This window comes from Macrosteles quadrilineatus, unplaced genomic scaffold (assembly GCF_028750875.1).
Source record: "Macrosteles quadrilineatus isolate MER2022 unplaced genomic scaffold, UCM_ALF_1.0 Scaffold_4__1_contigs__length_99947679, whole genome shotgun sequence".
NCBI classification, from domain to species: Eukaryota; Metazoa; Arthropoda; class Insecta; order Hemiptera; family Cicadellidae; genus Macrosteles; species Macrosteles quadrilineatus.
The window spans coordinates 35374785-35398607 of NW_026542597.1; the positions used below are offsets into that span (position 1 = coordinate 35374785).

Below are 23823 nucleotides of genomic sequence, written 5' to 3' on the forward strand. Positions count from 1 at the left end.
TAAGCGATTAAGATACCGTACTCAATCAAAAATCATAATTTGATTATTTCTCGGATATTATATCTATTTTAACGCTGCGGAGCAGCATGGGTCCTCAAGCTTAGTCTGAAAATATTTACTTAGTCTGCAGGTTTGCTGCAGTGGGGATATTAAGATTTTACGAAAGAAATAAAAGTATATTCAACATAACTTTAAAATAAAAAACAAAAAATATTATTTACAGAAAAAAACTCTTATGTAATCATATATTGGTTCACACGAAAAATTGTATTACGTTAAAATGATTCATAAAACTTTGTCAAATAAAAATATAAAATTTCAATAGAAACCCAAAAGGGTAGCGGTTGGTTTTGGGATAGTTCAGTCTCAACTCTAAATTAAATTATTCACTTTTTCCATTTACAACTTTCTTTATCAACTGTGCTCTCTTCTCTTCTGTTTTCTGAGCTGCAAAATAACATGTTTCATTGTCAATTTTTTTACAGAATAACTGTTAACAAAACAGTAGGCATATTATAATCAAGAATTTTTATTTCTACAAAATGCAATATTACATTACTGGAAAACGTCAGTACAACTACAGCACAAAAAAAAATAAAATAAGAGAATTGTACAAGGTTTCTCACCAAGATAAAATAAATTTCTGAAACTCTCCATGCAGAGAAAAAGAAAAAGCTCACAACACTCGGTTAGAAACTAAAAAAACTACTTACATATTCCTCTTTCAGATCAAAAAATTCTTTAAGTTTGTACAAAGGGTTTGCCAAAAGGAGTCCCATTCCTTCTTGATTTTGAGCAAAGACTGAAAAATATAGAGGTTACAAACCACCATTATCTCGGCTACAAATATGGGTTTACAATGATCCGAGTAATCAGCACCACTACTCTAACAGTTAGAGTGTTAGAGTCTAACTGCTTTCTTTTAATAGCGAAGAACTCTCTTAATTGACCCCAGAGGTGGCACCCAGGAGCCTTAGACCATATTATAAAATACTCCGAAAGAAAGCAATATAAGCAGTTTTCAGCCAGTCCTTTGGTACAAAATATCTCAATCTTCTGAGTAGACACAGAGCTCTGGAAAGTCTAGCACAAACATGGCTAATCTGGTCATCCCAGTTTACTTTATTGTCAAGATGTAAGCCTAGAAGTAGGTTTAAATAGTCATTGCTCTTGGCTAGGCCTAGGTATAAGCTGAGAATGGGTTTCTGCAGAGGACCGCTTCTTGGTTTGTACAATGTCATCAAGTTTGTTGTTTAGTTCGAGGTTATTTTCAACAACTCCTTTATCGAGAGATATTAAGTTCAGGACAGTAAAATTTAGGTTAATAAATTATTCAATATTACCACCCGTCTGCAGACTTTTGAGGTTTAACATCACAGGAGTCAAAGAACAAAGAACCACTTAAATTTGTCCCCTTATTTCTTTACCAAGTCATATTCAACTGAAGAAACATTTACACAAACAATGTAGTACCATTTGGATAAAAACCATCACATTACAATTATTTTTAACAAATTTAAAACAAAAGCCGCAGTTAGGATCACCTTGACCATCCGCCATGACACTTGGGAAGTCATTAACTAATTAACTCAAAAGAATTATCTTAAAGCTCATCTACTTTTGATCGGCAAACTAATTTACACAAAATTCAAAAGGTTAAAGCACAATTGACAACAATGGAACATTCTTATTCTTATAAATTAGTTCCCTTTTAAGAATTTACAAAAGGAATAAAACATGCTAAACAAGTTTATTCAACATTACTTTAGAATAAAAAAATAAACATCCATTATAAAAAAAAAACTCCATGTAGGCTAATCATATAGATTCAAAAAATAATTGTATTAGGATTTTATTATATGTAAGACATAGGTATTGTACGGTGACATGAACATATAATTTGGAATCTTAAAAATAATTTATTACATTTTTGTCAATTAATGAATATAAGTTTTCAACGGAAACCCAAAGGGGTACGTGGTGGGGATGACGCTATTCAGCCTTATCTCTAAATTAAATTAATCACTTTTCTATTTTTTATTTTTTTTTTCAATTTTTGTATCAGACTGTGCTCTATTCTCTTCTGTTTTCTGAGCTGCAAAATAAAATGCTTGATTGTAAAATTTTCCACAGTAAAACTGTTGACAAAACAACAACCCAGTAAATTTAATGAACATCTATTTCTTGATTGGCAATTGGCAAACTACTTTACGCCACACTCACAGAGCATGGCCACACAACACTGTTTACTGTTTTGACGAACTTCCCACGCAAGGAAACAGTCTAGAAAAAATAGCTGTTTGCCTTGCCGCCAGCTTAATCAAATGGGGTTTCATTACGTTCTACTGTACTGTAATGAGTTTTACCGGACACCAAACAGCTGATTATACTGTATTTGGCAATGAGCCGTTATAAATGACAACATAACCTCTCTTAGAGGTTATAACTAGTGATTGTAAGTCCTTAAGGTGGTGGTAATATATAAGGATTTGTACATATTTATTAGTATGGTGTAGTAGCTATTTACCTTACAAGTGTAGTAAGAGCGTTTTTACATCACACAGTGAATGCATAATTCACCCTAGTGATGTAAACACGCTCTTGAGTGAAAATTTAAAAACGTACGTTTTCATGTCCCTGGCCTTTTACTTCGTAGATACTGGATTTGTAGTTTATTATTATGTGTTTTAATATTTTTTGAGATGGGGGCAACATGTTACACACATTTATTTAGTTTTAAATTGGTTCTAGGTATTTTTTTCGTATTTTTAAATTCCCAAAATTCACGACCATGACGTGTCCCTAGGGTACATTTTCCAACTTTCACACTGTTTTTAGACTAATTATTCATGCTGAAATATATAAAGCCATATTTTTATAACATCAATAGTTATTAAACTTACAAAAAAGGAGCATATTAAATTTTTATTGTCATTGCAAACTGACTACCATGACAAAATAAGTCTGTCCCTCAATTTGGCGTCACGACCATTTGGGAAAAATTTTCAACTTTGGAGCACGACAGTGGCAATCCTGCCGTCGATTGTGTCAGGACAGTTCGTTTTAGAGACTAGTTCGAGGTGTACGTCAAGTTTGTAGTGCCGGTCGTTTCGAGTTGAAAGGAGGAATTACAAGATTAATAAAGGCAAATTTGTGTTTTAGCGAATTTCCCATATAGGGAATAAGCTATTACCGTCGGTCTCATGGTAAGACCTGGACCCGGAACCGATTTCCTTTTTTGTTTTAAGGTCCCCAGAGGCCAAAAACACCATCCGTTCAGATTCATATATATACTGTATATATATATTTATATCCTACTAATATTATAAATGAGAAAGTTTGGATGTTTGTGACAAGTGAACACGAAAAATACTGGTCGGATTGGGCTGAAATTTGGCATGATGATAGCTCACATTCCCGATTAACATATAGGCATATTCTTATTTCAAAAATCCTTTCGGGCTCCGCCCCAGTGGCTCTGGAGTTTCCCATGTTAACCTTATGAGAAATAGAATTATTGAATCTTAACAGCTGTTTCAATTAAACAAGTTGGTTCTGTTCTATGATGTTCAATAGCATTAAAGTTACAAGGATTACCAACAGGGTGCAGCACTATTATTTCTTTTACATTTATGACAACAGATAATTTGCAACCAAAAGGTGAGTGAGCGTAGCCAACGAACTTCAACTTGGAGGCGAGTGAGCGTAGCGAACGAGCTAACCTGAAGGCAAGTGAGCGCAGCGAACGAGCTCCAACCTAAAGGTGAGTGAGCTAGCGAACAAACTTCAACCAGGACGTGATTGAGCCATGCGAACGAGATAATCTTGAAAATTAAGAAGTTAAACGGGGCAAAGCCCGCGGGTTACAGCTAGTGTTTATATATTTATATCTTACTAGTATTATAAATGTGAAAGTTTGTGTGTTTGAAGTTTAACCATGCATTAATTACTGGATGGATTGGGCTCAAATTTGGCATGATGATAGCTCACATTCCCGATTAACATATAGGCATATTTTTATCTCAAAAATCCTTTCGGGGCTCTGCCCCAATGGCTCTAGAGTTTCCCATGTTAACCTTATGAGTACTCATATTTAAATGGAATTAAAGAATTTAGTTAGCTGTTTCAACTAAAAAGGTTGGTTCTATGATATGCAAAGGCATTAAAAGTTATAAGATTTACCAACAGGATGCAGCACTATTATTTTTTTTCATTTATGAAAACGGCTATATATATATATATATATATAAGTGTCCGTTAACACGATAACTCGAACAAAAATTATCCGATTTTGATGTAATTTGGTATAAACCTGTAAAGCTACATTTTATTCGAACGAGTTCGCGAACCAGCATGATCAGACCATGGGAACGGGGGTTTATGGGGGGTTTTATGGGGTAAAAATGGGTTTTTCCCTTTTTTGACCCTAAAAAGATAAAATTTTTGAATTTTTTCTCAACTATTTTGTAGAGCTTAAAAAAAGAAATAATTTAGTATATTGAAGCATTGTTGTATGCCTAAGGGTTACGGAGAAAATTCAAAAAAGGCAAATTTAAAATTCCCATATTATTTCTTATGGAGAAAATGAAAACTCTTGTAGTTGACTTGTTTATGGATATATTTTGATCAAATTTGCCAAATTTATTTACTTCATACTACACTATTGACGTTCGATTAAAAAACACTGTTTACGTTCCCCGTAGCAGCAAACCTAAGCACTCGTTAAATCTAATGTTATTTAAATTGGGAATAAATATGGAAATGGACTATGGAAATATTTTAGTAAAAATGTAATCAGAAGAAGTTGAAATTCGCTCAGTCTGCAGGTTTGCTGCGGCGGGGGTATTTTGTAATGTTGGTGTGTCCATGACCGTACGCAGTCATTCGATAAAGTAGACACGGTGTTAATTTTTGTTTATGAGATATTTCAATTGCTAGATTAACCTAGAAGTCCACTTTGTATCCTCGAACATGAGGTGCAGGGCTACCTCCAGAACAGAGCCAAATAACAAGTAATGTCACGACCAAAGTTTCACGACCATCGCGGGTTTTTTCACAACCAATCCAGTCTTATGGATTATACTGTGTTTGGTCGTGACAATAACTTAAATATCATTGTAAATTAAACAGTTTAGTTCAATTGAAACACATATTTTGTTATAACTATCAGTATAATTGAAGGATTGTTTAGAAAGATTTAGATTATTCCAGACAATTCACGACCGTACCGCTTGTCCCTGACCATCACGTTTATGATTTTATCATAACAATTTCAAAAATTAAAATATCATCATATTTCAATGTTTTATACACAAAAGAAGCACACCTCTATAAAAAAATAAAGATTTTTCGGGTCTCAGGTAAGTTTTTTCAGAGTTATACAAACTTATAAAAGATTTTATTAGCTCTTTTCAAATTTTTTAATTTTTTAAATTTTTTTCTAGAAAGACTAAATATACTAAAAGCTTAGTGAGCTGTTTATTGTATAATGGCCATAAGAGTAAATTAATTTATAGCAAAACATAGTTATAAAAATAATATTAACTATTTTTAATATGCAGTTTTATGTCCGTGATGGTCGTGACAAAATTTCGTGTTTTTCCATCAAAGATGCTCTATTAATAAAAAATTACCAAAGATATTGTCGTTACCATGGACATTTTATGAAACTTCAAATGTCAATGAAATAAAAAAAATAAAAAAAAGTTTCAAAAAACAGAACAAAAAATGTTAAAAGTGCTTTTCCTGAAAACGTACGTTTTTAAATTTTTACTCTCTTGCATAACGTGTAACGTTCAAGATTTGACCTGACCCGACAATATACAGGGTGTTACATAAAATATTTTTCATTATCCATTTCATTCATCTTCTATCAGTAACGTTCTTTTGCAAACAAAAGCTAGGTTAGTATAACTATGGTATAACAATAAAATTCAAGCGCACAGCTGATTTCTAGCGTTGAACGATGTTGGCTTTATAGAGGTATATATTATTAAGTTGAGCACTCAATATTATTTAAATGGGTTTTATTACTTCACCGAGTGAGTTTTTGAAACTTTACTTCACGAGTGAAGTAAAGAAGTTGTATACATCACGCTTGGGAGGGAAGTTTAACATATTGCGGGTTAGGTAAAATATTGTACGTCAATTTAAGTATGGCATAGGCCTACATGAAATAAAGAGCTTTTGCACCATTATAAAATAAAATATATTTTAGAATACAGTATTACTTTAATACTTACATTTCTGTTTAGATTCATGACTGATAATCATTTCATTGATCAAATAATGCTTGCGTCTCATTTGCCACTTAACAGTCTGAGGAATATCTGGTATGAGCCATTTGACCAACATCACTGCCATCATGATCATATTCTGTTAAATCATAACATCAGATTTAACATCACCACTGCCATCATGTTACATCACAACACCAGATTTACAAGCACCACTGCCATCATGATCAGATCATGTTACACCACACCACCAAATTAACCAACACCACTACCATCATGATCATATTCTGTAAAATCATAACATCATATTTAACATCATCACTGCCATCATTATGGCTTGATGCTCTTTTCATAGCTAAATATGTAGACAGTTCTTTAGAGATCTTTGAGGATTGGAAAAAAATAAATCTAAAATGTAATATATCCCTGCCTCATTATAGATTTAAAATAGTTTAAAAAATCATATTTCAATTACTGTTACATAAAGTATAAAAAGGGTTAAGAATGTGTTTGCCTATAGATCTTATTTGTGTTAGATTTACATACAAGGTTCGTGGATTTAAACTCAACATAGCTATTAAATAACTTTCAGTGTACAATTTAAATACAGATGAGATACCTCAAACACAATGAAAAATGTAAGACGAGCAGCAAGCACCATCCAGTATAGCTTTGTTTCTTCATATTTGTTGTCAGACCACGGAGGCTCTCTATAATCAAAATACCTGAAAGACATCATACATTTTGACAAACAAACTTAACTCAATGAAATATTTGTAGCACTGGTAAAATAAATATTAAATCTCCTTATGTTAATATGAGCGACTTCCATCATGAATAAATTATAGTTGATTTTATCCTGTGGTGTCCAAAATATATTAGCCTATTTGGCGAATAAAAAAGATAAATTATACCTGTTGTTGAATTGTGGTCCAAGTTTTGTACTTAATGGATTTTCACATTTCGACATGAATGCCATTGTCAGATCTGTACATGAACTAAGATCTGTACATGCACATAACTGTAATGAACTTCAGTCCCTGAGGTCCCGGGTTCGATCCCCGCCAAGTCACCAATGGATTTTATCTAAGTGATAGTGCCGCAACCCCTAGGTCTAGCCTGAAGTAATGTGGAAAACAATCCCAGGCTCGTGCCTAGCGTCCTTAGGACAAAAAAAATCGTGCCTGTTGAGGTGTGTCGATAGTTCACAAATAAAACACATACTCAATTAAAACACTAGTCGTCTTTTATTTAACCTGGTTTTTTTCGTTACACGTGCACAGGGAGGACGATATAGAGGCGTCACAAAAGAAAAGCGTTGTTAAATAACAGAGTTTTGTTCGTAAACTTTCAATACACCTCTTCAGTGAAGATTAGTTTTACTACGGATAGGATTCTGGTGTTTGCACCGAAATGCCCATAATCCAAGGCCAAAACTTGGACCACAACGTGACAGCAGGTTTTTTTATCTTTATGTTTGTCAAATCATAGTTGTCACTGACATAGATGAGAGCAAAATAAAATGAAACAAAAACTACAACTAAAGCTAACCTACAAACCTTGCTGAACAATGAAAAGTTTGACTTCACCTGCAATACTCCAAAGTGGTGTTAGGTTTCCCCACCATATCCAAGTCCTGCAAAGCCATGTAGGACAAGGAACGGTTCAGAAACCCCGCCGTTCCGTAGTCCTGGCTTACAGCAACCCTGTAGACCATCCTCGGAATAAAGTTGGATGTGAATGCAATGATAAACCCCTGTAACCAAAATAGTTAACTCTAGAGGTATGGTTCTAAACTAAAAACAAATAAAATTCTGAGTTCACAAAACATGTCCTTGACAAGATTCCTATATTTTAGGTAACGGATACCTCTCCATTTCTTGTGGGGTTCTTTTAAAATTACAGTATTACTCTTTCCTGTGTGTAATACATTTAGGTTTATCTAAAGAAATAAGAGTATGTAGTAAGCTAAAATTAAGGGCTAAACTTCGTAATGAGAAATCATAAATACTTTTTTGTACCTTTACTTATTTCGCTTGAGTTTCTAAAACCAGCAGTCTATCGATGCAACAGGAAGTCAAAACGCACATTGCATCATCACGCCCTGGTCACTTAAACCAACATGAACTTGTTGCAAGTCTTATTACTTGAAAATCATTCAAGATCAAGCTAAACAAATAGTTAAGATACATGTATATCTATATAAGATAGACACCTCTAGTTATAACACAAAATGAACTAATTCTTACATTTGTAAAAACAGCCAAGTGGGAAATATACTTTAAGATGTCAAACCAAATTCCAATGTCCTTGGTGCGTCTCAGCGTCGGACGCCGATGATAGATGAGAAGTTTTTGCGAGTCGATTCTGATTTCAAGAATATTGTTAATCAACGCAAACAATGGAGCCAGGGGGAAAGCTGACACAAAAATTGTGACGAATCCGTACTGAAGAACTGCAATAGGAAAGAAATGTTATTGGATATTTTCTAAAATAGAACAAATTTACATCTTCATTATGTATTCATAGTGTCAACAATAGTACCTAAAGTCGGGACCACGTAAGTTTGCAGTTGGTGGCAGCCAATCACAAGACAAGGCTAGTGCAACGTTGCCACATTGCCCGTTGACAACACTAATTGAAGTATACTAAGCAATATAAAATCAGCTGGTATTAACAGATTTGGCAACACCGCATGGTTCTCATTGGTTCATTCAAAACCATATGGTAAATAGGCTCCTCCCTCAACTGCAAACTTACGTGGTCCCGACAATAGCGAACAATTCTATGGATTGGCAGGATTTGACAACTTTTTTTGTTTGTAACCAACCATCACAAACACCACTCACCCATGTCCAGGTACTCGGGGAACAGAGTCCTGGGTCCTCCGTCAGTCAATAGGAAATCCTTCTCCCACTGACTTATCTCTCGGTCGTCCCAGGACCTTCGGAAACTACTGAATCTCTTCCGCCAAAACAGGGTGATGATTCTGGTAGACAGTTTATTTTTTAATGCATTGAAATATAAAAATATAGTACTTTTCAAAGGATTTTTCATTAAGAAAGGGATGAATCTGAGATTCCCTGAAGAAATTAGTGTCCAGAATTTAATACATCCTTTTTCAAATTGCATAAAACAGATACTTCGACTTGTTTAAGTATCCCCCATAGAGGAGATTGATGACAAGCATATAATTTTTTTTAATAAACTCAGTCCCTGAATTCTTATTCAAATAAAATATCTAAACTAAATCACTTTCTAAGAAAATATCATATTCAATCATTCAAACATGTTCATTTTTATGTAATCCTATACTCTAATATGAGCAATGTTTGCTTGTATGTATGTATGTATGTTTGCTCAAAGATCTCGAAAACGGCTTCGACGATTTTCTTTAAATGTTGTAAGTAGTTTATTTCTGGCCCAAAAACGAGTTTACTGCAGTTAGAATTGTGTGAAGGAAGTAGTAAGGCTAGGAGTGCAGAGTGTGGGAACTGTGTTTGGCAATTATATTAATGTAGGCTATCTGTAATACTTAAATGCTATGTGAGGGAGGGAAACAGGTCCACATTGTAAGGAGTGGTGAAGGAAGTAGTAAAGGCTGGCTTTGCAGAGTGGGAGTGGGGTTTGTGCAGTTGGATTAATGTATCTGTAATACTTAAATGCTATGGGAGGGAGGGAAACAGGTCCACATTGTAGGGAGTGGTGAAGGAAGTAGTAAAGGCTGGCTTTGCAGAGTGGGAGTGGGGTTTGTGGCAGTTGGATTAATGTATCTGTAATACTTAAATGCTATGGGAGGGAGGGAAATAGGTCCACGTTGTAGGGAGTGGTGAAGGAAGTAGTAAAAGCGAGCAGTGTGTGAAGTTTGGGAATAGACCAATGTATCTGCTATACTAAGACTGGTTTCAGAGTAGACTATTGATTTTCGCAGAGCAAGGCTTGGTCCCCAGGTACTGGTACAATGAACAGCATCAATAAATTCTAACGCTAAAAGAAAGCATTTGTTTAAATAACACGAAGGGTAGAATAAAAAGCAACAGAGGATTACAAAATAATAATTAATACATCTAAATTACTTGAGGTAGGTGGGAAATTCTTCTATGGAATAAACAGGTAGGTTTGAAATGTACTCTTGCTTGGGTTGGGTGAGAAAAAAAAACTTAGTCGATGGGGTTGTGCTACTTTTGCTGGGAAAAACTACAAAGTTCTTGGATGATTTGCCATTTAAAACAATTTACCATATTAGCGATAAGGAAAATAAATTAAAGAAGTTGGAAGATTTATTATTTAGAAATATTTACAGCTAAAGACATACCACGTGTTTTGCTTTTCACTTTGTCTCTCAATACCATGACGATACACTTTACCTATTTTTGTTACTTTTCTGATATAAGTGTCATGCATTAAAATTAGTGGTTAGCAGAGTGGCTACCGTCTGGAGTGTACCACTTCCCTTTATAGGAATAGTTTGTAAATTTTGTTTTAAAAGTATTGATTCTGGTCAAGTTGTCAATGAGATCCTATTCATTGTCATTCTAGTCTCTAACATCAGATTCGGATAGTTGGCTGAAATTATTTCCCCTAGTTAGGTTATTAGTATCTAAAATTATATTTTATACCTTACTTTTTCGCTGACCATGTTAATGGGTAATAACAGTTGTATAGCTCACCATAAGTCATCCCCTAAGTTTGACTTGGTAAAAAGGTTTGTGTATTCGAAAGAATTTAGTAATTTAGATCAGCTCAATCTGTCGTCGGCTCTCATAAACTATGACTATATTGATCAAAATCTGGCTACAAATTTAATATGGGGATGGAATGTCTAGTTGTAATTAATAATACTAATAGTCAATGATTGTTCTATGCTATTTATAGGACAATAATATGAAACTTACGGTCGTAATATTTGACTGAGTGTACGGAAAGCTCGTTTGCCGATCATTATCACAGCCAGCTGCTGTGACAGTTCTAGCATACAGCCTCCTGCACCACACTACAAGAAAAAGTAAACAACTCTGTAGAATATGTAGAAGATAAGCAGTTATTTCTGTTTCATCAGTAACAAAATGGTTGACAATCTTAATGATCAGCTTTTACATTGGTAGATTGGCTGCATGAATGTAGAAGCATCAATGAAATGGAAATTCATTATTGAGGTTATTGCACCTCAAAGTCCATTCTTAGAGCTGACCTCTCTAAAGACAAGGCAACAATGAATTGTTTTTGTGTTGCGCTTGTATAAATCCTCAATCAGAAATAGTGATTGAGCATAAGGCACTTTAGAGTCATGCCTTCATCTCAGAAAGTTAGAATGAACAAATATTAAAAGTAAAAAGAGATAAATAAACGCCTTAAACTGCTGAAATCCTTAATGTGACTAAATCAAATCTCATCTATATAAATTTGAGAAAAATCCTTTTCATCCATGAAACTAGTGAAGAGAAAACAGTACACTATAAATATACACCTTTAAATACATCAATAGCTTTAACTGATAACTTATAATCCAAGTTAATATCAACTTTGCTACCAATCTTCAATTTTATAAAGTTAAACTTCTGGAATGGTTCCTCTCTAATAATTTTGTACAAATATTAACGAAATATTCCTCAAATAGTAACAATTTGATATATTTTTTTAGTTTTTACTAACCTCTAGCTGTCTAAATCCAAAAACCCTAAAATAACCAGAAGGATGACCAGCGAATTTCCCTTTGAAGAAGGCGATGTAGAATATGGACGAGTAGTGGTTTATAAATTCCAACATGTACATTTTTAGAGTCAGAGAACTGTCAAATTCCCTCTGTGTGCGTGGCATTTCCATTTCAGTCAGAAACAGTGACAGTTTGCTGTAGATCTGTGAATAAAATTTGTGATCAGCTATGAATCGTAAATCAGTCCCGGGTCTATGTCTTACAGGCATTGACTATTAAGTCAATGATACAGGAGACATAAGGCATAATGGTAAAAGCCTACTTTCTAGTGTACAAAACATCTGTTTAGAAAAAATCATATGGTAAAACATAATGATCGTAATAAGACCAATAATTAAATTTGACTTAAAACTTCAATAATTGGTTTAATTTGCAAGCTTAGATTTCTAGAATTGGAGGTATGGTGCACAAAACTAGGAACATCTTTGGTTCTTCTACATTATCTGCAATTCTTTTAATTTCCTCTCCTATAGTCAACTGTGCATTAGCACAACCGCAAACGCTTGAACCAGTTACACATATGGAGTTTTATTCCAGACAATAAAAGTATGACTTAAAATGAAACCTAAAAATGTTTACCCTCTATACAGAGACATCCCGGAATGCTAATCCAAGGGACGAATAAAATTCTGTGTTTGCTAAATTTTGTATACTGTTTGCTGAAGACTCTACATTACATTTGAAAGTACACTACCCTAAAAGTATGCCACTTACGGGACTGAACATCAAAATGCAGATGAGATTGAGGCAAGTAGCAGATATGGATGAGATGATGCCGAGAGGTAGAGCAGTCAACGCAATCATGTGGTACAGAGTAACACCGATAACAGCTGCTACAGCCAGTGAAACCTGACAGGAACAGTGAGTACATCAACAACCGAATATGTCCGTGACTAAACTACTTATAAAAAAGCAAACACTCTCTATTATCCATATAGTTATTCTCTATGACTATATAACGTACTAGGAAGCTTACAAATACACACAATGCACAACATAATATTTCAAAATAACTTTAGTAAAATCCCATCACATGTATGTAAACAAGTATTTATTGTGGTTCACAAACATTCAAATTGTTTTAACCAAAGAAATTAATCCATCTGTAAACTATTTCTTTTACTCTAGATTTATAACCCAAGAGTAAAATCACTTACAAAATCTACATAGAAAAAGGGAACAATTGACATCAGAGTACTAAAACAAAACAGGACCTGAAATGTTCATCAAAACCGGCTTTATATTTAACTTTGATGAACTTTTCTGCACTAAAGTGTACACAACAGTAAAGTGTGTAGGATTTAAAGACCATGTGGTAAAAAGTGTTAATGTTTCTGGGTTAAAACTTCAGAACGGAGATCTGGGTTTATGGCTGAACTCTTACCAGCAATAGCACTGTAGTGATGCTTATCACTTTTCCTGGGAATATCATCCAAAAGCTCAAATTGGGCTCACTAGCGTTTGTAATAAAATTCAGCTTATGGCTGACTTTTTTATCTGCAGCTAGTTTGGACAGCCTTGCGGCATATTCTGGACGAGGGTTTTCATCTCTGTCGTCAAGAGATGTCAGATCCCAGCGGAGGGTTATTTCCGCTGAGTATCTCTTCCAGCATTCAAGAAAGATTGCAGCTGGAAAACATTAAAAAAAAAAACTAAATACTTGGTTTGTTTAGGATTACACTTAGTAAATCTTATATTTGTCCAAGTCTGAGGCCCTTTTTTCTAATGGAAGTAAATGGTTACCGGTACTGTACCATGTTTAGTCTGTAGATTTGAAGAAGAACATTTCAACCTCCTTCTAATCCCAAAATTTTGCAATTTTTTCATCAACATAACTAGAGCTTAGATTATTGTGATTTCAATTCACTGAATGATTAGGACTTATTAAAAAAATAACAAGCTTTGAAATTATTAGATTCCTACTTATTTTCTAAGTTTACTTAACAGAAACCATTTACACTCACCCCAAAAAGAAATAAATACAGCAAAAACTACAGTAGTAGAATTGTCGAAGATGTAGAGTATTTCTGTTTGCAAGCAAGTGTCTGAAATGTTCACAAATTTGCAGTATCTGTCACACAGCGGACACATGACGTCTTTTATTGCTCCATCACAAACCTCATCTCTGAAATACATTTTTAAGGGTTTACTTTAACATAGTCATAAGAATCCCCTTCAGGGAGTCAAAAGTGGTGGTTAAGTTTTGAGGATTCTGTTGTTCTTTCTAAAGAAGTTTGTACTTTGAGCTAAAGATTTTATTGAAAATTAAAAATTGGGTTGTGGATGGATTAATTTGGTAGAATAAAAGACTTATTATTATGATGGGGAATACAATATGCAGGTTACCGTCCAAACTATTTAATTTCAAATAAAACTTACACAAACAAGATAACCTATATATAACCTCAAAATAAATCTCAATTTCCAATAAACTTCTCTCTATTAGACTTCTATTATTCATAGTCCTTTCACAATATTTAGGCAGTTTGAGGGGAAGTTCCCCCACCGCCTTTTGTTGCTTAATGTATGTTGCAGCTGATTGACGTTTTGACAAATCTCAGCTGTTAGGATCAAGACGTGGAGGGATGGATTTCTTCCCCTTAAACCACCTACATTTTTTGAACGGAGTATATAACAAACTAATAAGATCAAACTCAAATTTTATTACTAACATTATTCATCATAGAGTTAGTTCCTAACATTGTATGCTAAAGAAAGCAAATAAACTACCAGTTTACCAATGTAAAGTTCATACCAAATCTTCAACTGGGATCATTAACAGTGCTTATCATTTTATTGTACATCTCATCTAAAATGTGCAATGCTTACATCGTTACAGCAGAGGGTAATAGTAAAATTGACGTAACGAAGCAAACAACAGCGACAATAGATGCTGGAATCAGCATTTTAGTGTAGTACCCCAGCCAGAGGAAATACAACGCAGTCTTGACTCCAAAATATTGCCTGATATGGTCAGCTGGTTGTTTCTTGTACCAGTTCTTGAAAGATGCCCAGTAGTGGTAAAACCTGTAGCGCAAACTACCCGGCGTCTCTAGATCACCCTAAACAGAAATGGTATTAATGTTTCAAGATGTAGGGTGCGTACACAAAGAACGCCGGTTGCCGGCGCCGGCAAACCAGCCGCTGTAAGCGCGTCCCGGCTCGAGAAGAACTTAACATGGTTTCAAGTGTGCCCGTACACAGTAAACGCCGGTGCCGGCTCAACAAGTGCAACAAGCGCGAGCTGCCGGCGTCAACCGGCAAACAAGTATGAAGAGAACATTCTTATAAGCCGGTTCAGGCAACCGGCTCAGTCCGCGAGTCGTCTCTGTACTGTGCAGTTGGTGGGTGTCATAGCGCGATGGTTGATACAGATGATTTAATTTCCAAAGTTTATCAAAAGAAGGCGATTTGGGATATGACAAAAATATATGATTACCTCAAAAATATGACAAGACGCTCTTCTGGTTCTATTGGTTGTTTATGCCAGTTTGACCACTTTTTAACCAAACGTCCTTCAATGTTTCTTAATATGTAATCGAAAGTCGCTAGCTCCATTCTCATGTATGTGTAGAACCATTGTGGGTCACCTTTTAGTTGCGGAAATAAGTGATGGTATTCACCAAGTTTCTTCCTATGTCTATTAATAACATGAACACCGACTTTCCTCCTTTGCAATAATTTTACATGAACACTCTCCGCCAAAAACACATCATCACTAGACGAAGACATCTTTGACACTGCTTAAAGTGAACTGACTTGTCGCGCTTGTTACCAGCAGCTTTCTTTATGTACGGCTTCAAGCTTTTGCCGCGCTTATAAGCACGAGGAGCAAGCTGCCGGTTTGCCGGCGCCGGCAACCGGCGTTCTTTGTGTACGCACCCATAGGTACTGACAGCACACTATGCTTTTCTGAGAGACTGAGATGGTTGTACAGGCTCAGAAGAGTTTTTATCAGGGACAGCAAAGTTACAGCTAAAGCAGTCACTTGTTCTGTCAGTGTTTACCTCATGTTTGGAAACAGTATTTCTGAAAAGTAAATGTACAGAAATCCTAATCTTTAAAACTCCTCTACTTGCATATTTTTCCTTATGAGTTTTGATTATGTTTCTCACTTGGAAAAGCAGCCAGAATGATATTAATGATTGTGTTTGTTTGGCAATGGCATGCTGCTTAAGTTTCTTCTCAAGCAAGAACCCCAGTACTTTAATGAGAATAACTCTTTCGTGCAAAGGTTTTTTAGCTGAGTTTTTACATAGAGAACTTTTTTAAGTGAAGTGTAAATGAAGCATTTGTAACTTTTTTATTTAGAGGAAAAAGATTACATATTATTATAATTGAGATTGTAAAAGTGCACATTCATTTAGACAACCCAGGAAATGTTAGTACAGTACCACTCTATAACCTTCTTACTCAATGTTATGTATATTCCTTTGTTAACAATACGACTTTCATTGATAGTTATATTTGGAAAGGAGTAAGAATATTTTTTTACTAATTAAAGTGTGTTTTAAATGGCTTACATCATGTAGTGGGTACGATGCGGTGTATACTCCATGCAGCACCAGCCTATTGATTCCAAACTCAAAGACATTTATCTTGCCTTTTTTTGTGTAAAGTGTTCTTTCCAAAATGAACTGAACAATCCTGGATTTCTGTGCTGATGTGAAAAAGCCAGGAGATCCCACATCAAATCTGAAAATTAAGAAAAGAAGAGATTGGGCAATTAAGTGTTTCCAATGCTCTCATATTATGGAAGCACTCAAAATTATGTAAAGCCCCATTGCAACCCATATGTAACCCATTGCATACCTTCACTAGGAGATAGTTTTAGGACTTAAATTTAGTTAAACACTTCCGTAATTTCATCAGTGTAATATGATTTTATTTGAAATGAAAATATTTTTTGGGAAGACATATTCTAATTTCAAAGGGAGGTATATCCGTTTCAGTGTAAGTTTGATTTTCCTTCGTCGTATATGATAAATACTTTAATCCTTTAATACGTTTTTTATGGCGACCATTCATAGTAGGTGAGCCAAGTATGAATGGAGATGAGTGTAGGATGAGTGGCACGATCTTGAAGTCTTGTTAGTGACTAAGGCCGACATTCCTTGGATACAGCTGTTAACTAATAGCCCATACAGCGAATGGCAACCAAGGGACCTACAGTTTATAGTTGAATTGGAACCAAATTTTTTTTGCATTGGTATTTATGAATTGGTATAATTATCAGGATAGCACTGCGGGTAGTTGTAGTACTCACTTGTGCGGACGTTAATCCACACCAGGGAGTATCGCATCCACAGTGCATTCCTATAAATATCCACAATTCGTGACCTAGTAGCTGGATTACAGGACGACGCCACCCGTCCCAGTCAAAGGATTATGTGATCTAGTTTAAAAGGAATATGACCTTTCTGTCATGACAGTAGCTGCTTAAATTGTATTTTCTCTTTGTACCATATTTTACAGCCAAAATTTCGTGTTATTTTCAATAATGTTACAAATTCGGTGCGCCAAAGTCCGTAATATAGGCAGGTGCAAATAATTTGTCAAGATAGGTACCATTTTAGGCAATATTTCTAAGTTTGGATTTTATTAGACACAATAAGAGCAGATATTTCTACATAAATATTTGATATTTTGTAGAATAATAAGTTAAAATGTAGGCAAAAGTGGCGAAAAAGGCACACACCAACCCGTACAATAGATATAAGATAGTTCAATAAGAAATAATTTAAGAATTGCTGTGATAAAAGGATTTTCCACTGATTTCGTAATGGAACGTTATATTGCAAAACATGGCATGATAAAGAAGAAAATCAATTTTAAAATCAGAAAACAACATTGCAAATACTTATTTGGTAGAATTCAACTCCCAATAAATATGTGTTGTTTGAAATACAATTTAAAAATGAACAGCTGTTTCATTAAAAAGTATTATTCTCATGGCCAAAATGTAAACAACTCTGTTGAGGGATCTTTTAAGGCTTCTGGGGCAGAGTCCTAAGGGATTTTGCTTAGTTTTTCTTTTGATAACTCATCCAGTGGCGTAACAGAAGGGCCCGCAGGGCCCGGGAGCTGAGGGGGCCCGCGAACCGGTGAGCGGGAAACGGTGAGCGGAGAGGCCCGTGAGACGAGTGGGGCCGAAAAATTGGAGTTCATTCATTCAATAATTGTATTGAACAAGTAATAACATTGATGTTATTAATAATATGTTGTTATCAGTTATCGTTTAATTTCGTTAGGCCTCTTCAGTGATAACGAACTAGGGTAACAAATTTAACATGTTATAACGTGGGTCTTTGATTATTATGCAATCTTACTTTCGTCACCGAGAAATATTTTACTTCTCGGTGATTTCGTACACTGCTTATGTCGTCTGCGATCATTTTGTTACTTTGGAGCCTGGAGTCATGAACGTTGGCTGGGGCATTTAATATTGTATTATTTTACATTTTAGCTTTGTCCTAATATTGATTGTGTTTTGTTAAATACAATATACTGCTACTCTACTGACTGTGTTTGTTAGCCCCACAATTAACCATTACTAAAGACATTAGTTGTAAGATAAACGCTTACAACATAATAAGACGCTTGAAATCCATACAAAGATAAAATAAAAAATGCAATAGGCTATTTTAGCCTGTGATTATAGTACGTCAATCTATTAAACTAACCAGCTTTTAGTGTATGAGTTAATTATAACCAAAGAGTTACACTAACCTAATAAATTAATACTTTCTCATCCTTCAGTCATATTTGGGTTTAAATACTCACATATTGGCGTCCCCATCTTAAATAATTGATTGATTGACTTTAATAATTTACTTTGAAATGGCGACCATACCAATGTAGGTATTTTAAGCCAAGAATTAATGGAGATGAGTAGCCCAACTTTTTAGTGTTGAAAGGGACTAAGGCCGACATATTCCTTAGACATTAGACACAGATGTTAATTAATTAGCTAATACAGCAAAAGGCAACTAAGGGGCCTAAGGTGGTTAATAGGGGAATTCGAACCACATTTTGCCTTGTAATTAACGAATAAGTCTAATTATCAGGGAAATAAAAATGGATAACATGTGTGATAAATTAAATGTAAAGTTTTTAACCTCCTTGATATAAACATTCTGATAGACGGATGGAAAATAAGGGGTTTTTATTTGATTTCAAAACTGTTTACAAACACTAAAACTGATATAATGATGTAGTGATGTAACACTTCCATCAAACCACGACTGAAAATACTTAACACATACCCTTTTATGGAGCATATCTCACAATTTAATATATTAATTTAATATTTTTTTTCATAATTTATTTACCACTCATTTTATGATTAATCTGCTTGATCATTGTATAGGTGGTCCACAAAATACTCTGGTGGGAGGGGGAGGGCGTTTGATTATGTTGTATTGGTGGTCTAAAAATAACTCATGAGTGGGGGGGGGGCCCAAAAAATAAGTTTGCAGGGGGGCCCGTAAAAATTTGTTACGCCACTGAACTCATCTACCGACCAAGACCTTTCTTTGGACACCTCTACCAAGTTTCTACGCCAAACCGTTCTCTCAAATTAGTGGGGACAAAGTTTCCAATCAAATATTTAGATTCCCCCATGTTAATCTTATGGGAGAAACGCCTACTTTGATGGCTTGCGGGGCAAAGCCCGAGGATTTTTACTACATGAATTGGTGAAAGGGGGCGTCTACACAAAAAAAACTTTATTTTGACACGTCGTTTGTAAAAATCCGTCCATTATTAACGGAGGAGTAGTCTTTTCTAGAAATCGCCTTCACGTATTATATATAAGGACTAGCTGACCCAGCGAACTTCGTATCGCCTAAGTTATAGGTTTCCCCTAAGACAGACCGATGGAAAGAAAGTACCGTTACGTTTAATTTTCAAGATGATCTCGTTCGCATCGCTCAATCACGTCCTGGTTGAAGTTCGTTCGCTACGCTCACTCACCTTTGGGTTGGAGCTCGTTCGCTACGCTCACTCACCTTTAGGTTGGAGCTCGTTCGCTGCGCTCACTTGCCTTCAGGTTAGCTCGTTCGCTACGCTCACTCGCCTCCAGGTTGAAGTTCGTTCGCTACGCTCACTCACCTTTTGGTTGCAAATTAGCTGTTGTCATAAATGTAAAAGAAATAATAGTGCTGCACCCTGTTGGTAATCCTTGTAACTTTAATGCTATTTAATTGAAACAGCTGTTAAGATTCATTAATTCCATTTCTCATAAGGTTAACATGGGAAACTCCAGAGCCACTGGGGCGGAGCCCTTTTAAGAATTTCGGAACGGGAAATAGTTTACTTCCTATTCGCATACCTACAGAATTTACACACCAAATTTCATAACGATCGGTGAAGTCGTTCCGGAGGAGTTTGCAGACAAACACTGTGACACGAGAATTTTATATATTAGAAGATTATTCACATGCCCAAAATGTAAACAACTCTGTGGAGGGATCTTTAAAGGATTCTGGGGCAGAGTCCTAAGGGATTTTGCTTAGTTTTTATTTTGATAACTCATCTACAGACCAAGACCTTTCTTTGGACACCTCTACCAAGTTTCTACGCCCAGCCGTTCTCTCAAATTAGTGGGGACAAAGTTTCCAATTAAATATTTAGATTCCCCCATGTTAATCTTATGGGGGAAACTCCAACTTTGATGGCCTGTGGGGCAAAGCCCGAGGATTTTTATTACAGGAAATGGTGAAAGGGGGCGTCTACACAAAAAATACTTTATTTTGACACGTCGTTTGTAAAAATCCGTCCATTATTAACGGAGGAGTAGTGTTTCGTAAAATTCTCCTTCACGTATTATATATAAGGATTAGACTAATGTAGGAAATCAGTTGACTAAGGAATGAACATAATAATGCGGCTGAAGTGAACAAGTAGGGAAATATCATGGAGTAAACTTGTAACTTGTAATTTTCTTACTTTCAGGCAATGTATGATTCATTTGTATATATTTTATAGCTTACACTCACCTTTATTGTTCTCTTTAAATTAATTACCCAACAAGCATTAAATAAACTCAAAAAGTTTGTCTTTTTCGAGTACCTATCTAATTTGTATGTCTTTGTGGGATGCAAGAAAGGAACGTTTCCTTCTCTGAGGAGGCGGACATTTTAGGGGTCCCAGGAAACGTTGGTTCTGATACCTTAAGTCTGTTTGGCTGTCGACTAAGTACTTGATGAGTCTTAGATATTCACAAGATAAAAACAAAGGCAAGTGAAGCTCATATTTACAAAAGAATAGACAGGGTTTCTTGGGAGAAGAAACAATATGATTAACCTGAGCACCACCAATACATGAACAACACACTATGATAATGTTTATGAGGTTTATATTGTCATACTTTCAACGTCTTGTCAGTTCACTTACTATTTTACAGTGAATATTATGTAACTTACAAAAAATCTCTGGCTCGCGAGTAAGAGGCAGTCACCGATTTCCCACAGTCTGGGAAGACTTCAGGGTTTAATTCACAGCAACTCAAGAACGGACATAAGATTCTGCAGCAAGATTTAACTGTAGATCGAGTATTCTGTCCATCTGTTGTGATATATAGCTGAAAAATATAACTTTGCATTTTAAGGGACAGAGACAAAATTATTTTATAAAATAATAGTACTGTAACTTTTTATTTCCTTGACTGAGATTTTGTACGATTTGTGAGTTTATGTTTTAAACTACCCTTTTACAATAAAAATGTTGAATTAATATTCTCATTTACATAAGTGTTAGGTGCTCCATCGGGATATTTTCCATTTGCAGGGTGAAGTATACTTTTTTGCGATGCGCTTTAAGCGCCAGTGAGTTAGCAGTACTGCTACTGACGAGCTAAGCTGGTAAGACAAGGGTTATGGGTGTACTGTATAACTATAATGATTTGTCAAAACTATTTACATTTTTCACAGGCATTTGCATCTTCAAGATCTCCGCGTAGCGCTGAAGAGTTTCCATCGGAGCGTGGATTTTTATAAAATGTAATCCAGAGTCAGGGACTGTCTCGTGCTCCAATTCTAAGCCTTCCTCTCTTAAGTTGGTCTCAAAAATCTGCAATTAATTTAAAATGCTTGTATTATACAGTATGAACACTGAATCTATTGGCTCAAAAATACAACTGGAACTTGACTAAACATTTTGGAACAAAAAGTTCTTTGTCTTTCTTCTGTATTTGTCAATTACCTGATAAATGTGTTTTCTTGAAACACTTTTGTTTGGTGTCATAAAATGGATAAATACATATCATTAACTTACTTAACTTTCATTATGCTTACTGAGCTACCTGTTGAAATCAGTTAGACTTTGTGAGAACCTCAAGCATATAATTTTTAACAGTCTGTATGGTTTGGTTAAACTAAATGATTTAAAAGTATACATTAGGGTACTTCTTTTTCTTCAACCTTTGTAAAATAGCATGTTCAATTTGGTGTGAATTAAATTAACTAATCTCTTTGGTTAGTTGTTTGACATCTAATTTAATCAAATGAATCTATAAAATTAGGTGAAATAGTTAAAGGAGTTCAAAAAAAGCTGTACTCACTGTTCTCTTATCAGAAGCTCTTTTAGAATGAGCTTTGTGGCTGGATTCATCCCAAACAATTACCATATCAATGGTTCTCTCACCATCTTTGAATGTCCATTGTTTCTGTTGAACATTATAAAAGTCAAATATTTTAATTGTATAGAAAGTAAATAAAAGATATGTCTACTTAACACTTAAAACATATATTTATGCTTATACTGTTAACTCACAAGATGGAAAATACATAAAAGGTGGTAAGTGGGGATCGATTTCGATTGGACACTCCAATCATCATCTGTCCCAATAGGCGAATGACCCAGTACTTACTTGATACTTACTTATTACGGTAGGCTTCTTATTATTAGGTTGGTTCATATAGAACAATGTATTATTACCGCTTTTAGACCTTTTTTATTATGACCTGAGAGTGATAAGGTACACATTGGTAAATTGTATCCTAGAGTTTGAGAAAAACATTAAGCCTTTTGACTCACATTTTAGGGCTCCGCCCCATGCCCTAGGTTTAATTTATTATGCAAATCATTAAGCCTGCCAGTATTTAAACTTAAAATTATAGCTTACTAATACAAAAAAATAAAAATAAATAAAATTTCCCTAACAAATTTTCATTTTTTTAAAGCCGTAGTGTGATGTGGTACGGTTGCGAAACGGCCGACAAGAGGGCCAAGTTGCCATCAGTGCGCTGCATAGCATTTTTAGGATCATCAGGAGGAGAAGATTCCTCAGTGTAAAAATGTAACAAACTAACCTCAGTATAACCTTGATTGTTCATTTTCAGTTTTCCCTTTTCAACGTAATTTGTAGGAATCAGTTTTATTCTCTCTGGAATTAGCTTCATGAAACTTGATTCTGACAAGTAAACAATTCTCTGGAAAATAAAGTGGAAAAGATGTAGATTAATAAAACTTTACATATTCATTTAGAGATTCCTATGGTAAAATACTTTTTCATAAATAGGAACAGTAATTTTACGGTGTGTTTATATTTATAGTCTAAATTAACTTTGATTAACGCAGATGCAACATATAGGTAGTGTATTATTACTCACATTTTTTAGTTTCTCTAATATATTTTAGATTTAATTGAAACAATTCGACTTCTAATACAGCTATTTTTCAGATTCAGTTCAAACATTCCATGTAAGATCTAGCAAAAATGGTGGTAATGTAACAAGAGCTCATAAAGCAATTTTTGTAAGATAACTTTTACTATATTTACTGTAATTTCAATTCACAAGTATGAGATCTTTGAATATTGTGATTTAGCAAACTATAAAGGACTACAAGGACCTGCTGTGGTCTAACCAATAA

General features: G+C 34.9%; 1 protein-coding gene across 3 annotated transcripts; it reads right to left on the minus strand.

Annotated features, from left to right (window-relative positions):
• Positions 1–257: 257 nt before the first annotated feature.
• LOC128993498 (anoctamin-4-like) lies at positions 258–23346 on the minus strand. Of its 3 annotated transcripts, XM_054417446.1 has the most exons (18): positions 23262–23346; positions 22511–22615; positions 21871–22020; positions 21375–21532; positions 16473–16644; positions 14779–15011; positions 13914–14074; positions 13334–13578; positions 12664–12798; positions 11889–12092; positions 11132–11229; positions 9086–9225; positions 8486–8691; positions 7826–7992; positions 6856–6961; positions 6243–6375; positions 714–802; positions 258–447 (listed from the first exon to the last, which is right to left on the minus strand). In XM_054417446.1, the coding sequence occupies exons 1-18, from the start codon at positions 23283–23285 to the stop codon at positions 415–417; spliced, it is 2559 nt and encodes an 852-aa protein (XP_054273421.1). In that variant the 5' UTR covers positions 23286–23346; the 3' UTR covers positions 258–414. The 3 variants fall into 3 exon arrangements, with proteins under 3 accessions (XP_054273421.1, XP_054273423.1, XP_054273424.1); XM_054417448.1 differs by lacking the exons at positions 258–447; positions 714–802 and adding an exon at positions 1861–2095; XM_054417449.1 differs by lacking the exons at positions 258–447; positions 714–802; positions 6243–6375 and adding an exon at positions 6389–6523.
• Between the last annotated feature and the right edge of the window lie 477 nt (positions 23347–23823).

What these genes read in the sequence shown, in the direction of transcription:
- LOC128993498 (XM_054417446.1), bottom strand. Translation starts at nt 23,285, where the DNA reads ATGAACAATCAAGGTTATACTGAG. An exon ending in CATCGTACCCACTACATGAT is followed by an intron (nt 15,012 to 16,472) that starts GTAAGCCATTTA and finishes ATTTCTGTTTAG; the next exon opens with GGTGATCTAGAGACGCCGGG. An exon ending in TCATGAATCTAAACAGAAAT is followed by an intron (nt 803 to 6,242) that starts GTAAGTATTAAA and finishes TATATTTTTCAG; the next exon opens with TCTTTGCTCAAAATCAAGAA.